The sequence below is a fragment of the Gopherus flavomarginatus genome, chromosome 4, assembly GCF_025201925.1.
Source record: "Gopherus flavomarginatus isolate rGopFla2 chromosome 4, rGopFla2.mat.asm, whole genome shotgun sequence".
NCBI lineage: Eukaryota > Metazoa > Chordata > Testudines > Testudinidae > Gopherus > Gopherus flavomarginatus.
The window spans coordinates 86220220-86235362 of NC_066620.1; the positions used below are offsets into that span (position 1 = coordinate 86220220).

The window sequence follows — 15143 nt, forward strand, 5'->3', positions numbered from 1 at the left end:
AATAGTCTAACATTTGCTTAAATTATGCTGTTTCTGAGAACATTCTTGTATTTTAATTGTTAGGATATTTGTGGAAAGTCAAAATACAAAAAGGGCACAAGCAGTGCCAAAATGAATGTGGGGAGGGAGGGGGTTTGTGTTGAAATTATTGTTGTGTATGTTTCTGTTCAGCTCTGATCATTGGATTTCGACTCATTACATTGAGCAAAAGACTAATTAATGTCTTTTAAAACACACATTTATATTTGCAGTACAAGAGCACAAAACCAGTGTGAAACTCAATTGTTTTTTAAGTGAATATAGGCTCATGAAAGTTGCTGGATATTAGGGATTTTCACCTCTCTATCTACCCAGAGAACAGGTCTGGGACATGCAGCAACAGTGCCTGCTTCCCTATACTGAGGCCTGGTCTACACTACGCGTTTATACCGATTTTAGCAGCGTTAAACCGATTTAACGCTGCACCCGTCCACACAACGATGCCCTTTATATTGATATAAAGGGCTCTTTAAACTGGTTTCTGTACTCCTCCCTGACGAGAGGAGTAGCGCTGAAATCGGTATTACCATATCGGATTAGGGTAAGTGTGGCCGCAAATCGACGGTATTGGCCTCCGGGCTGTATCCCACAGTGCACCACTGTGACCGCTCTGGAAAGCAATCTGAACTCGGATGCAGTGGCCAGGTAGACAGGACAAGCCCTTCGAACTTTTGAATTTCATTTCCTGTTTGCCCAGCGTGGAGCTCTGATCAGCATGGGTGGCGATGCATTCCCAAATCCAAAAAGAGCTCCAGCATGGATCATACAGGAGATACTGGATATGATCGCTGTATGGGGAGACAAATCTGTTCTATCAGAGCTCCGTTACAGAAGACGAAATGCCAAAGCATTTGAAAAAAATCTCCAGGCTATGATACAGAGTCCACAGCACAGTGCTGTGTGACAAGCGTAACGGAAAGCCAAAGAATCAAATGGACGCTCATGGAGGAAGGGAGTGGGGACTGAGGACTCCAGTTATCCCACAGTCCCCGCAGTCTCCGAAAGGCATTTGCATTCTTGGCTGAGCTCCCAATGCCTGTAGTGTCAAACACATTGTCTGGGGTGGTTCAGGGTATATCTTGTCAATTTACTCCCCCCACCCCAAAAGAAAAGGGAAAAAATCATTTCTTGACTTTTTTCAATGTCACCGTATGTCTACTGCATGCTGCTGGTAGACATGGTGCTGGGGCAATGAACAGCAGCATCCTCTCCCCTCCCTTCCCCGGTGGCAGACAGTACAGTGCAGTAGGACTGGTAGCCGTCCTCGTCATCAGCCTGTGAGAGCTCCTGGCTGGCCTCAGGTGAGGTCGGCCGCGGGCGCCGGAGTAAAAATAGGAATGATTCCCGGCAGATGGTACAGAACGGCTGGTAACCATCCTCATCATAGCAACTGGGGGCTGAATTCCATCAGCCCCCCCGCTGCATGTCTAAAGAAAAGATTCTGTACTGCCTGGACTATCATAGCAGCGGGATGCTGTGCTCCTCTCCCCTCCACCGTTTAATGTCCTGTCTGGACTATCATAGCAGCTGGAGGCTGCCTCCCCCTCATTTTATCTCACTAAAAAGTCAGTGTTTCTTATTCCTGCATTCTTTATTACTTCACACAAATGGGGGGACCCTGCAACGGTAGCCCAGAAGGGTCGGGGGAGGAGGGAAGCAACAAGTGAGGTGGTTGCAGGGACACCCCCTAGAATGGCATGCAGCTCATCATTTCTGTGGGATCTGACACGGAGCGGCTGTGCTCTCTGATTCTCGGATACACTGGTTCTCTAGTACACTTGCCCCATATTCTAGGCAGGACTGACTCTATTTTTAGATACAACATAAAGGAGGGATTGATCTGGGGGGTCATTCCCATTTTTGTCTTTGCGCCCCCGGCCGACCTCAGCGAAGGTCAGCCAGGAGCACCCATGACAGCAGCAGATGGTACAGAATGACTGATAACCGTCTTCTCATCGCCAGTTTACAATGGCACAGCAGACAGTACAGAACGACTGGTAACCGTCTCTGCTACCTGGCAAAGGCAAATGAATGCTGCTGTGTAGTGCTGCAGTACCGCCTCTGTCAGCGACATCCAGTACACATACGGTGACAGTGAAAAAAGGCAAAACGGGCTCCATGGTTGCCATGCTATGGCATCTGCCAGTGCAATCCAGGGAAAAAGGGCGCGAAATGATTGTCTGCCATTGCTTTCACAGAGGAAGGAAGGAATGACGATATTTACCCAGAATCACCCGCGACACTGTTTTTGCACATCATGCATTGGGATCTCAACCCAGAATTCCAATGGGCGGGGGTGACTGCGGGAACTATGGGATAGCTATGGGATAGCTACGGGATAGCTACCCACAGTGCAACGCTCCAGAAATCGACGCTAGCCTCGGTACACGGACGCACACCACCGAATTATTGTGCTTTGTGTGGCTGTGTGCACTCGACTTTATACAATCTGTTTTACAAAACCGGTTTATGTAGAATCAGAATAATCCTGTAGTGTAGACGTACCCTGACTCACCAGGGCACTAGAGGAGGATTATTATTGTTCTAACTAGTGATTTTTTCTAGCATGGCTTCTATGGTCTACCCACTGTGTGCTGTCTGCTTTACTTCTGGCCCTTTGGTCATCAGTGAGCAATCCCCAGTTCCTGCTTTGTGCAGAAAAGGAAGGCAGGAGTTCGAGAAATACAAATTTGATCTAAAATTAAATTATTTTAAAAACCCAGATTGAGTTTATATCACAAATGCTGCCAACATATGCAAAGTGCCACAAAATGTTGTATCCCCCACTCTTTGCATTCCTTTGTTTCTCTGCTAGAAGCGCCAATAAGGGAGATCAACTTATTTTTTTAAGTGATATGGATAACTGACTGATAGGAACTGGTCTAAACCATCAACTCATGTTTCTTAGGCCACCAAACAGCTGTCAGATGGTAATGAACTTCAGCCACTCAATATACACATTGAACAGCTTTGAAGCAGTAAGCTGCAGGTGAAGGACTCCATAGTCCATCACTGATCCACTGGGTCACCTAGCTCCCCTCAGTAGCTACTTTTACCCTTTTGAAACCTAAAGATGAACATTTACAAATATTTAAAACTGTGCTGTAAAATTCTTTAATGCATATGAACAGAAACACTGGCAAATTGTTATGCATAATGGTACTGTCGTAGTTAGAGTCGAATGACCAGGAATTGTCTATTCTGGTATTCGTGACTATGACCCCCTGAATCTCCACCCCATGTTACTGTAATCCTAGAGTTGAACCCAAAGTAGAAACCTGCAGCTAATCCCCACCCTCTGAGTTTTGAGGAAATTTGAATCTGGAGTTGGACTGAACTCCACATCATGAGCCTATCTCTATAATGGGTCTAAACCAGAATACAAAATCTGAACAAATCAGAACACTGGGAATGTTTGGATTCAGATCCATGGCCTGAGCTGAGAAGCATGATTCTGGTTGTCTCCAATAAATATCTCAGTACCAGGGCCGGCTCTAGGCACCAGCCCAGCAAGCAGGTGCTTGGGGCGGCCACGGGTAAGGGGCGGCATGTCCGGATCTTCGGCTGCAGGTCCCTCGGTCCCTCTCGGAGCGAAGGACCTGCTGCCGAAGACTGAAGTGGTGGTGGTAGAGCTCCCGCAGATCACGATTGCGGCTTTTTTTTTTTTCGCTGCTTGGGGCAGCAAAAACCCTGTAGCTGGCCCTGCTCAGTACTGGCAGCCTCCCACTTTCACCCCTCAGCAGAACTGTCTTACACGCAAACATTTGCTCAATGGAGTAAAAGACGTGTAGTTTTTATCATTGTATTTAAACACCATACAAGCCAGACAGCAAGTCAAACTCTTTACTCCCTTGCTTAGCAAGAGAGAGCTGTGCTCTTACTCTTGGGTTCACGGCCTCCTTTTTCTTTCTCTGCTCTTATTTTTTTCCTTGACTGTGAAGAAAAGCTGCTTTTCTTCTCTCCTTTTTCTTTTCTTAGGTCACTTTCAAGTCCCTTACACTGTTCTTCTCGCACTCTTCAAAACCTGCCTGATTGCCCTCACTACCTCTTTCCTGACTCTCTAAGGGGCCTTGTTGCTGTCACTATATGAATCTCACTCCCATCTGCTGCAGGAAGTACTGGGGGATGGGAGTGTAGTCCCCATGACAGGAGCACCCACAAGAGCACTCATTCTGACTCACATTTTGTGCAGAAACCTACGTTTCCCTATCATCTTGTGAATGACAAAGTGAAGGCACAGGGGGGTGTAACCCAAGTAGAGGAGGGACAGATACAAGCAGAAAGGGGCTGAGCTAACCCATGGTCTAGTTGTAGCTCATCTAAATTCAGCCCAAGCTTGGTCCCTTGCTCCCCATGCTAGCAGAGAGCCATCGGTGATTCTCACAGGACTAGGCTGCACTGAAGCATACACCACTGCAGCTTCACTGTTCTGGGACATAGCTCTCTTGGGTATGTCAGCTCAAGCTACACTGAGCCTGAGTCTGCAGTATAGACCTAGCCAAAGAGGCGGAGCATTCAGCTCCCAAGGGAAAAATGTTCTTTCTCTCCTTAATCAGAGAGAGAGCTGCATGAATCATGGCTTAGGGCAGGGGTGGGCAAACTTTTTTGCCTGAGGGCTGCATTGGGTTTCAGAAATTGTATGGAGGACCAGTTAGGGGAGGGGGTTGTGGCCCACCCCCTGCATCCACCCTCCCCAGGACTCCTTCCCCATCCAACCCCCCCCATTATCTGATGCCCCCCTGGCATCCCTGCCCCATCCACTCCCATCCGCTCCCTGATGCCCCCGGAATCCCTGCTCCTGACTGCCCCCCGCTACCCCATCCATCTACTCCTCCCATTCCTGATGCCCCCCCCCGGGACCCCTGCCCAATCCAACCACCCTTCTCCCTGTCTCTTGACTACCTCCAGGACCCCCGCCCCTGACTGCCCACCGCCACCCCATCCAATCCCCCTGCTTCCTGACTGCCTCCTGGGAATCCCTGCCCCATCCAAACACCCCTTCTCCCTGTCCCTTGACCGCCTCCGGAACCCTTGCCCTTGACTGCCCCCTGCCGCCCCATCCAACCCCTCCTCTCATTCCTGACTGCCCCCCTGGGACCTCTGCCCCATCCAACTACACCCTCTCCCTGTCCCCTGACTGCCCCCTGCCACCCCATCCAACCCCTCCTCTCATTCCTGACTGCCCCCCTGGGACCTCTGCCCCATCCAACTACACCCTCTCCCTGTCCCCTGACTGCCCCCTGCCGCCCCATCCAACCCCTCCTCTCATTCCTGACTGCCCCCCTGGAACCCCTGCCCCCATTCAGCCCCCGTGTTCCTCGCCGTCTGACTGCCCTGACCCCTATGCCTGCTCCTGCCCACCCTCCGAAACTCCCCTGCCCTCTATCCAACCCCCTGCTCCCTTTCCCCTTAGTGCGCTGCCTGGAGCACTGGTGGCTGGCAGCGCTACAGCCACACTGTCTGGCTGGAGCCAGTCATGCCATTGCCACCACGGAGCACAGCACTGGGTCAAGCCGGGTTCTGCAGCTGCAGTGCCCCAGAAGCTCACTGCCCCACCATCTAGAGCATTGCGCCAGTGGTGGAGCGAGCTGAGCTGCGTGGGGGGGAGGGGGGAGCCTCCTGGGCCGGGAGCTCAGGGGCCGAATATGGCCGTTAGGCTGTAGTTTGCCCACCTCTTGCTTAGGGTGTGAGGATGAGGGTAATAAAATTTAATCTAAAAACGGAGGTAGATTGAAATAAATAGAGGGGAAGAGAAAAGCCAAAACAAAGGGAAAAAGATGGGCATAAGTAACATGTGTGCATATGTAAGGGATAGTTATACAGAGCCTGATTCTCCTCTCACTTACACTGTTTTTACTGTAAGGTAACTCCAATGACTTCAGTAGAGATATTCCTGATTTGCGGCAGTGTAAATGAGAGCAAAGGCTTGATGCTGCTCTAATATTGGTGTAAATCAGGAGAAATTGTCATAGTCAATGGAGTTACATTGATGCAAAAGGGGTATAAGAAAGAAGATAATTGGGCTTATTGACTGTAGAGCTAAATTTCATTTTCCTTTCCTGTCTAGATGTCCCTTCCGTTACTTGAATCAAGTCACCAGGGACGATCGAGACTAGAGGGATTTGGCACCAATGCTTATTGATATCCCAAAGTAGGGATACTTTGTAGAAGAGATGGCACTTGCATCTTAAGACAAGATGCTTATTTAAACCTAATTTAGCTTGGCAATGGCTCCAGAATAACGAACTAAAATTGGCAAACTATCTTTTTCTAAAACTGATTTTTTTCCAGTGATAAAGAGACATACATGTAGTCCCTAACATAAACAAAGCATTGTGTATAACTCATACATACTGGGGCAGCATATTGTGATAGATTTATATTTAAAGCCTAAAAGCATTCAGGAATTCACTCCTGGAAAAGTAACACTTGTGGTTTTAATAACTGATTTCAAAGAGAACCTTGTCAGAGAAATGGATAGGTTAATGGTCTAAAAATACTGTAAATCCTTTGGTAACTTTATCTCTCTATCATCACTGGGCCTAATTTTCCACTGCTTTTCACTTTGGAGTCATTTACTCTAATGCAAAGTGCATGTAAAACTCTCCTCATCAGACAGGTAGTATTTCACACCCACTTTGCACAGGTGTAAGTGCCCATATGAACTGAACTAGTGTTTATATCTGTTGACAGATGAGTTCTTCCCTGAGACTCTTTATTGATTCAGTGGGATTTAAGCTTAAAGTTAAGCACATGCTTTGCTGAATTGGGGCTCTAAGCAGAAGACAATGGAGAACTTTGCAAGCTATACTTGTCCTGGGAAAACTGACTACCACAGTGGCCAGCCTGTTAGAAGTGGATATCAGTGACTATATCAAATGTAGAGAATTGTCCTCCAACCTTTAGGAAGGCAATAGGACAAGTCTAATTTTGGCCAAGTGGACAAATCAGGTTAGTAAAATATAATCCAAGGGGGAAATAGAGAGAGACATTGATTTAAATAGGATTTAAGCATATGCTTAAAGTTAAGCACACTAAAGCTTAAGTGCTGAACTGGGATTTGGGGAGAAACTGGTTAGACAACCCATTGTCTCCTGGAAACAGGAGCATGAAGGCTTCCTTCCCCTCCTCAAGAGCAGCTGCTTAGCTTGTATGATGACTTCCATTTAAACCAGTCTCATGTTGTGAATTCCATGGGAGTGAAATTAACCTGTGTGCAGAGAACCAGCCCAAAGCCCAGTGCCATTTAAATCCCACTTAAGCTCTGACTAAAGTGCTGCATAGGCTTTCTGCTGGTCCTCTGTACAGAAGTGAACTCTACTGCCATGTGACTAAAACCTACAGTGTATTATTTTTAAAAGGCTAACCAAATTCATGTTTCCAGGGAAGATGTAAGCATGTGCTAACTACAAGAAGCTCAAAAAAAAGTGCTCAGGTTAAAATTGTTCCTTTCATTGTGCATATTGCTCTCAGCCTTCATCTTGAGGCAATATACCACAATCTCAAGAATTATATTTATTCTTGGTTTATTCCCCTTGGGATCAGTCTGTGGACTCCATTCTGCTCAAGTTACTATAGTGCAACCCCCCTGATTTCAGAGGCGTTTCAGTGAGGTAACAGCAGAATTTGGAACGATATTTTAATAATACATAGAGACTCCCAAGCATTCATTTGTCTGGAAAATGCTAGTATATTAAGAGGTTACAATAAATCAATTTTGTAGCATGATTATCTTGACAGTGTCCCTTAAGGCATTTTATAGGTAACAGTTGTTAACAGTGCAATATGTAATGGAATCACAAAGGAAACATGACATGCCAAACTCTTGAAAGGAAACATTTTCTAAATATAAAACGTGTATTGGTTTGGGTACATACAGCTTTTACTGCAAAAAATTCATTTTCATAAATGAATATGATTGTCACCTTCTTCTAGGAGAATGGGTTGGATTATGAAGCTTGTCTGGTTGCTCAGTGTGATGCCCTGGTTGATGCATTAACTCGTCAAAAGGCAAAACTGCTCACAAAAGTTACCAAAGAGCGTGAGCACAAATTAAAGGTGAGCACAACTGTTATGAGTTGCAAGCATTCCAGAGAGTGTGGCTACAAATATTTCTATTGAAATGACTCTAGCCTAGAGTTAATGAACATTAGGCTAAGTCCTGAAGTCCTTATTCAGTTAAAATTCCCATTAACCAGATCTTGAAGTCCTTATTCAGGCCCCGGTTTAACAAGATATGTAAGTATGACTTCAATGGAATTATTCATGTGTTTAAAGTTAGGCATGTGCTTAAGTAACTTGCTGAATTGGTGCTTCAAACTTCAGGCAATACTCTTATTGAAGTTTATGGGTCAAATCCTGACAGGTGCCAAGTAATCACAACTGATCCCACTGAAATCAACGGGCAGTTCAAGCACTCATTACCTCTCTGGTTTTGACCAAGTGGAAGCAATCTTGTTCGGGAAAGGACTGAATAAAAATTTCAGGATTTAGTCCATTTTTTTAAACCTTCAGAATCTCAAATGTCTATGAGAGACATCCTGAGATCCTCCTTCACTCTCTTCTTAAGAGAAAGGGGAAGGAAAGAGAAAATGTAACTGGCTAATTGGAGTGGCGGTCAGTAGGGTTCTTTGTGGTGAAATTTCATGCAGCTCATAGCTCTGTATTTGAAGATATTACAAATTCTGGGTGCATTACAAATATTTTAGATTTTTTTCTATTGTCTGATTAACACAATGTAGAGGGAATGGACAGACAGCTCAGTGTTCTGGGAACCCCACTCTCACAACTTCCTAAATTTGTGTTGTCCCACTAAAAGGCCTGATTCTCCTCTCACTTACACCACTTTTACCTTGAATAACTTCATAGACTGCAGTGGACTTTCTCCTGATGAGAGCAGAAACAAGTCCAAAATTGCGGAAAAATGAGACATGTGCCTTTCTTATTTTTTTTCCTCTGGATGAACAAGGGTCTACTGTAAATTATGAAGGGAATGATAGAATATAGATGGCCCAGTAGTCCTCATAGTTATCCTGTTTAATATATTGGGTTTAAGTTATTTTGTTATTAAAAGCTCAATTTTTTTTAAAAGCGTGGTTGCATGTGCAGTGAACAAATTCTACACCCATCTGATTCTAACTCCTTCAGCTATGAGCAGACCTGGGTATTCAACACTTAATCTGCTCTGATAATTGAGATTCCCTGTACATGATATTTTGCCAAACTAATTATCAGTATTTACAATACAGAGCAAAGAAGTGGAGCTGATGCAGATGGGGTAATACCCATATGACAGCTAAAACAAACATAGCTTTAACACTCTCTTCTATTCACTGCTGCTGCTTCTGAAATAATTTACTTGATTCAGTGAAGGCTGAGACGATTATCATAAATATCCTGAGGTTTTCATTTGCAGGTTGTTTGGGACCAAATAAATCACTGTACTCTGAAGCTACGTCAGTCAACAGGGCTTATGGAATACTGTCTGGAAGTAATCAAAGAAAATGATCCCTCTGGTTTTTTACAGGTATTTTCTTTTTTACTCTTGTGAAGAAACAAAAAGATTATACAGGACTGTAAAACTTGCTATGGTAGACTGTTTGGCTTAATGGCTTGGAAATGGGCTATGGAGTCTGTCAGCTGCCGATTCACATTCTGTCCTTGTCAATATAATACCTAGAAATCATTACAATTTGGTGGCTAATATGAAATGATTTTGGTGGCATCTATGCATTTCTCAATAGACAAGGGTCTGCATCACCCAAAAAAAGACAACATAATTGGTACTCTTGTTGGTAGCTTAAGTAGAGGCCAAGATTTGAATGGACATGGAAGATCAATTTTCCCCTTTGCCCAGCCTGCTCTCTTTGCAGTGGAATGGGGTAGGGGACCATCAGGGAACTGTTTATGGCTTCCTGATTTTTGCACCAACCCAGTCCTAGTGTCAGTTAGTTACAGCAGCCTAGAGACCTTACATCATTGATACTGCCAAGCCTCCAGCTTGCTCCTGATATGTCCCCTTCCTCAGGGCCGGCGCTTCCATTTAGGCGACCTAGGCAGTTGCCTAGGGCGCCAGGATTTGGGAGGGCGGCAATTTGGCGGCAGGGCGTCCTTCCGCGCTCTGGGTTGTCGTCAGCAATTCTGCGGCGGGTCCTTCACTCGCTCCGGGACCCACTGCTGAAGTGCCCTGAAGACCGGGAGCGTGGAAGGACTCCCCCGCCACCGAATTGCTGCCGACCGGGAGCGCGGAAGGACCCCCGCCTAGGGTGCCAAAAACCCTATCGCCGCTCCTGCCCTTCCTGGCACCATACCTCTCAACTGTCAAACCTGCCAAGTGTGTGAGTGCAAAATGAGTGCCAATTTTGATGCAGATATGGAACACCTATCTTGTTGCATGTCAAACGTAATTTACAGATGATGATGTTTTCTAGATTATGAGACTTCATATAAAGCAGCGTTTCTCAAACTGGGGTCTGCTAATGTACTCCAGGGGGTCCACCGGTCCCGCTGTTCAACTCCTCCCCCTCCCTCACAGTGCCTCCTGCACGCAGGGGAACAGCTGTTCAGCGGCATGCGGGAGGTGCTGGGAGGGAGGGGGAGGAGCCGGGACAGGGAGTGCTTGGGAGAAGGGGTGGAAAGAGGTGGAGAAGAGGAGGGGCAGGGATGGAGTGGGATTGGGAAGAGGGTGGGGCCTTGGGAGAAGGGGTGGAGTGGGGGCAGGGCCTGGAGTTGAGCAGGGGACTTGGGAGGTGGGTATGTGAAAACTTTTAAATCAAAACGGGGGTCCTCGGGTTGCTAAAGTTTAAAAACAGCTGGTTTAAAGGATTATTTTCTCACTATGTTAATTAATTAAACCACTTTTTAAAATGAAAACCTGGAAATCAAATTCTTGTCACATGCAGCCATAAAGTCCCCTAATCTGAGGCATCATTAGGATAGAACCCTGGAGTTCTAGATCCTCGGCACAGACCTTTACCACTTGAACTACAGATGTAATTACTGTTCTTTCTGTGGACCAGCCTGTAAAGGTGGCCTTGACAGTGAGTTACACAACTCTTCGCTACATAGCAGTTAATACTGGAAATGAAGATGCTTGGTTCTATCCCTGACTCTGGGAAAGAAACATGATGTAATGTTCGGAGACAGGAAAACCAGAGCACATATTTAGTGCATTCTGCTTGAAAGGCAATATGATTGAGTGACTAATATTTTTATCTCCAATATCAGAAACCTTAGTTTTATTCTTTCTTCTGCTCCCAGATAACCCATGTAGGAATATAAAGGATGGGGGTTACAGGTACCCCCACATGGGCAATTAGTCCATAGCACAATCTAACCCCAAATTAACACATGGAAAAGTTAAATAGTTTCTTTGATCCAAGCTACCATTTACCATGGTATTTTAATAGAGCTAAATCTGAAATCCTTACTCAGTCTTCACTGAAGCTATGTGCCAAACTCTGAGAGGTTCTGAACATCTGCAGTTTCCTTGTCTCAGGATTTGGCCTATTGGAGTTTTGCCTCTGCAAGAACTAAATAATAGCTGAATAAAGATTTTGGGGATGATCCTGGGTCAATTACAAAAGAAAACATGGTGACCAGCAGGTGTCTTCTTCCTCCCTTTGCCAAGTGTAAAGAGTTACTATCTGATCATTTAGGCTCAGCTATTATGTTGAAATCCCCATACTGACATGCTTTCTCCTGACTTTCTCTAGTTTGCCATTCAATATGGATTTATTAAGTTGTTTCAGAAAATTATAAGATCTTTTCATAGTTACCATTACAAACCCAACAGAAGGAGGTCAACACTGATCTTGGCAGTATTCATCAAGCCCTAATAGCTTGTGGTTGAACTAGAACAGAGCTTTAAGAGTGGCATCCAATCTTAATTTAATGGAGAATCAACCTCATCCTTTGGAGAGCTGTTCCAATGGTTAATTCCCCTCACTGTTAAAAATGGGCACCTTATTTCCAGTTTGAATTGTTCTAGCTTCAATTTCTGTCTGCTAGACTTTGCTAAATTAAAAAGCTTTCTAGTGTCAGAAATATTCTGCGTTCTATTCCCGGAGATGAAACAAGATATCAAGACAGCTGCCTTGCAGATCAGAGAGGAAACACCGCTTTCTGTGTGGCTCTCAAGCAGTTAAGATACATCCCCAGCCCTGTTCCACAAAGCTTCTTTTCAAAGAAAACTAGCTTTTCCAACTCTCACAGGGGATTTGCTTTGAAAAGACAACATGGGAAGATGCAACACACATGGAACTCACAGCAAAATTACCATGTGCCCTGCTTCAATTAGGCCATGAGACTCAGTCACCTTGTATGATGTAGCGTAGTCATTCAGATCTGTCACTTCTAACTTATTCTGGTCTATTTTTGAATTTCCAGTTTCACTAAAAGCCTAATGTTCTTTTTAAGATTTCAGATGCTTTAATCAAACGTGTTCAGGTGTCTCAGGAACAGTGGGTCAAAGGAGCCTTGGAACCAAAAGTATCAGCTGAATTTGACCTGACTCTGGATAGTGAACCTTTACTACAGTCAATTCACCAGCTGGATTTTATTCAGATGAAATGTAGGGGTGAGCTTTTGTGATTTGATTTTTATTTTTTTTATGTCTGCTTTGAAACTGTGCTGTAGAGGAGGAGGTGAAGGAAGGTGGGGAGAAAGAGAAACTAGTTGCAATTTATGGATAGTTATTTTTATCTTCTCTTAAGCAAACATGAATTTACCAAGGAGTGCTTTCACCTCACCTCAGGTGACCCAGACAAGCTCAGACAGTGAAATTAGGTGAAGTTAAAGATTTGAAAAGATAAAAGTTTCAGACAAAGACCATCTGTTTGTTTTGAAGGTGGTGAAGACATTGGTGTCAATATGAACTTGAAAACAACTTAGCTCCTTTGTGTAGCATTAACAAGTTTAATACAGTTAATTAAAAATGAGTTGCCGATAGGGCTGGGTGGAAAACCACAATTGCCTTTTATGGACAATGTTGAGGTTTCAAAATTTTATTGTGAAAACATGGGCAAGAGGCCAGCCCTGAAGAGCCAATAGGCTGGAATGTGGGAGACTCAGGTTCAAATCCCTACTCTGTCTGAGTCACAACTGGGTCAGTGCCCTACTCACTGGGCTATATAGTCAGTATCACTCTGGAGCAATTGATATTGAATGACTTATACAAGGTGGAACAATTTCAACATGAGAGAAAGCACAAGACTGACTATATAGCCCAGTGATTAGAACATTGACCTGAACTCCAGTCTTCCATATCCTAGATGAGTGCCCTAACCACCACGCTATTGGCTACTCTGAGTGAACTTGCTCGTGCTCTCTCTCTTCCTCCCACCCTCAAACTTTTGTCAAAACTGATCCGTTTCCACAAAATGTTTTAGGTTTTGACAAAGCAGCATTTTTTGGACAGAAAACAGTTTCATTGAAAAATTTTCAACCAACTCTAATTACCAACGTGTCAGCAAGAGTATTATCAGTGTCAAATGAGTCACTTCTTACTCTCAGGACTTGTCTACACTACTGCTTAAGTTGATGAAGTTACGTTGCTCAGGGGCATGAAAAAAACACTACCCTGAGTAATGTAACTTAATTCGACTTACAGCGGTGTCATAGCTTCTGCATCATGTTGAGGTGGCGTAATTAGGTGGCGTCAATGAGAGCGCGCTCTCCCATTGGCATAATGTGTCTTCATCTGACGTGCTAGCAGCCCCGATTTAGTGTGGCAATGAAGACAAGCCCTCAGTAAGGCAGAACCACCATGATAGTTATGCTCAGTGGGGATACTGCAGTTGCCAGAACCCAAGATAAAGCTTTTGGAGGTATGGGAAAGAAATTACCATGGAAGATCATTGGCTATGGAATTCCTTAACACCAAAGATCAGGATAAGCCCAAGCCTGACTGTCTATAGGACAAATTGCAAAACCCATCATTTGTACAAGGCCTCCCTCAATAATAATGACAGAAGAGCTGCCTGGTGATGTTTGTTTCCTGTGATCAGGGAAGGGAGAACAAAAGGAAGGCTGGGGCGGTGGGGGGGGGTAGGAGTTAAGCTAAAAATGGCTGAAAGTAGGAGCTGGTAGGGAATAGGTGCCATTTGCAAAAAACAGTGTAATGCAATTTTAAATGTTGTGCTTGGAGCTTAGATACCAGGGAGACAGGCACATGCAAACTGGATGTATGGACAGATAGAGAGACATTCTGTAGGGGCCTGATCTAAAGCCCATCGAGATCAATGGGAGTGTTTCCATTGACTTCAACAGGCTTTGAATCCAGACCTATGGATACATGTGGAAGACATGGAAGAGTCTACCAGAAAGTATTGGATGGGTTGAAAATAATTTTGTTTTTCTCTGATTCCACAAGAGCAGTCCATAAACATGAGGATTCATGTTCATCTAGTAATTTATCTGTTTTCTGTAGGCTTAATTCTGAACTGAAACATGCGCAACCAAATGCAAACAGAGTGGCTCATTTGACAGATAAATCCTTGGAGAAACAATGGAAATTGTTGAATTCAGATAAATAGTTAGAGGCTAAAATAAGCTCTTTCAGAGGGGATTGCATCTCAGCATAAATGGGTTATGTTAATGAAGCCACTCTAAAAACATCAGTAAATTGCCCCTTTTAAAATTTAACAGCAAGAAAAATAGAAGCGAGAGCACAAGGCATGAGATTTAAATGTAACTGAGAAAGCCTCTCTGAGTGTTATCTGCAGAGGAGTCAGTTGTCAACTTAGACTGGTGTTTTAATCTATCTACATTTAATAGTAGTTTATAGTCCCCCCTGAACAATTAATAATGAATTTAACTAAGCCACTCATGCATTCCAAATAGCTAAGCAACCCAGAGAGTACCTGAGATGGGAACACCTTAGATTTTTGGCTTCCAGACTTTCATCATTTTTAAATTTAGAACCTGCAGAAAATCACTCTCCCTCACCTCCCGCCCTAGGTCATGTCACCTCCACTCGCTTGTGCATTTGGAGGGTAGAACCAAGGCTGTGCCCACTCTCTGCCCACCTGCATTGGTGGGGAATAATGGGCATGTAGCACCTGCTTTCTCCTTGGGACCTGTACCCAAGGACCAGCTAGCCCTTT

At 44.6% G+C, this 15143-nt stretch overlaps 1 protein-coding gene across 3 annotated transcripts in view; it reads left to right on the forward strand.

Moving 5' to 3' along the window:
• The window catches only part of TRIM67 (tripartite motif containing 67), a 52889-nt gene that overhangs the window by 10072 nt on the left and 27674 nt on the right, over positions 1–15143 (forward strand). For 2 of the 3 annotated variants that reach the window (XM_050949061.1, XM_050949062.1), the window contains exons 3-5: positions 7975–8097; positions 9455–9565; positions 12457–12616. In XM_050949061.1, coding sequence (XP_050805018.1) covers positions 7975–8097; positions 9455–9565; positions 12457–12616 — 394 coding nt within the window. The remainder of the gene's footprint in view (positions 1–7974; positions 8098–9454; positions 9566–12456; positions 12617–15143) is intronic. The other variant, XM_050949064.1, reaches the window with a different exon arrangement.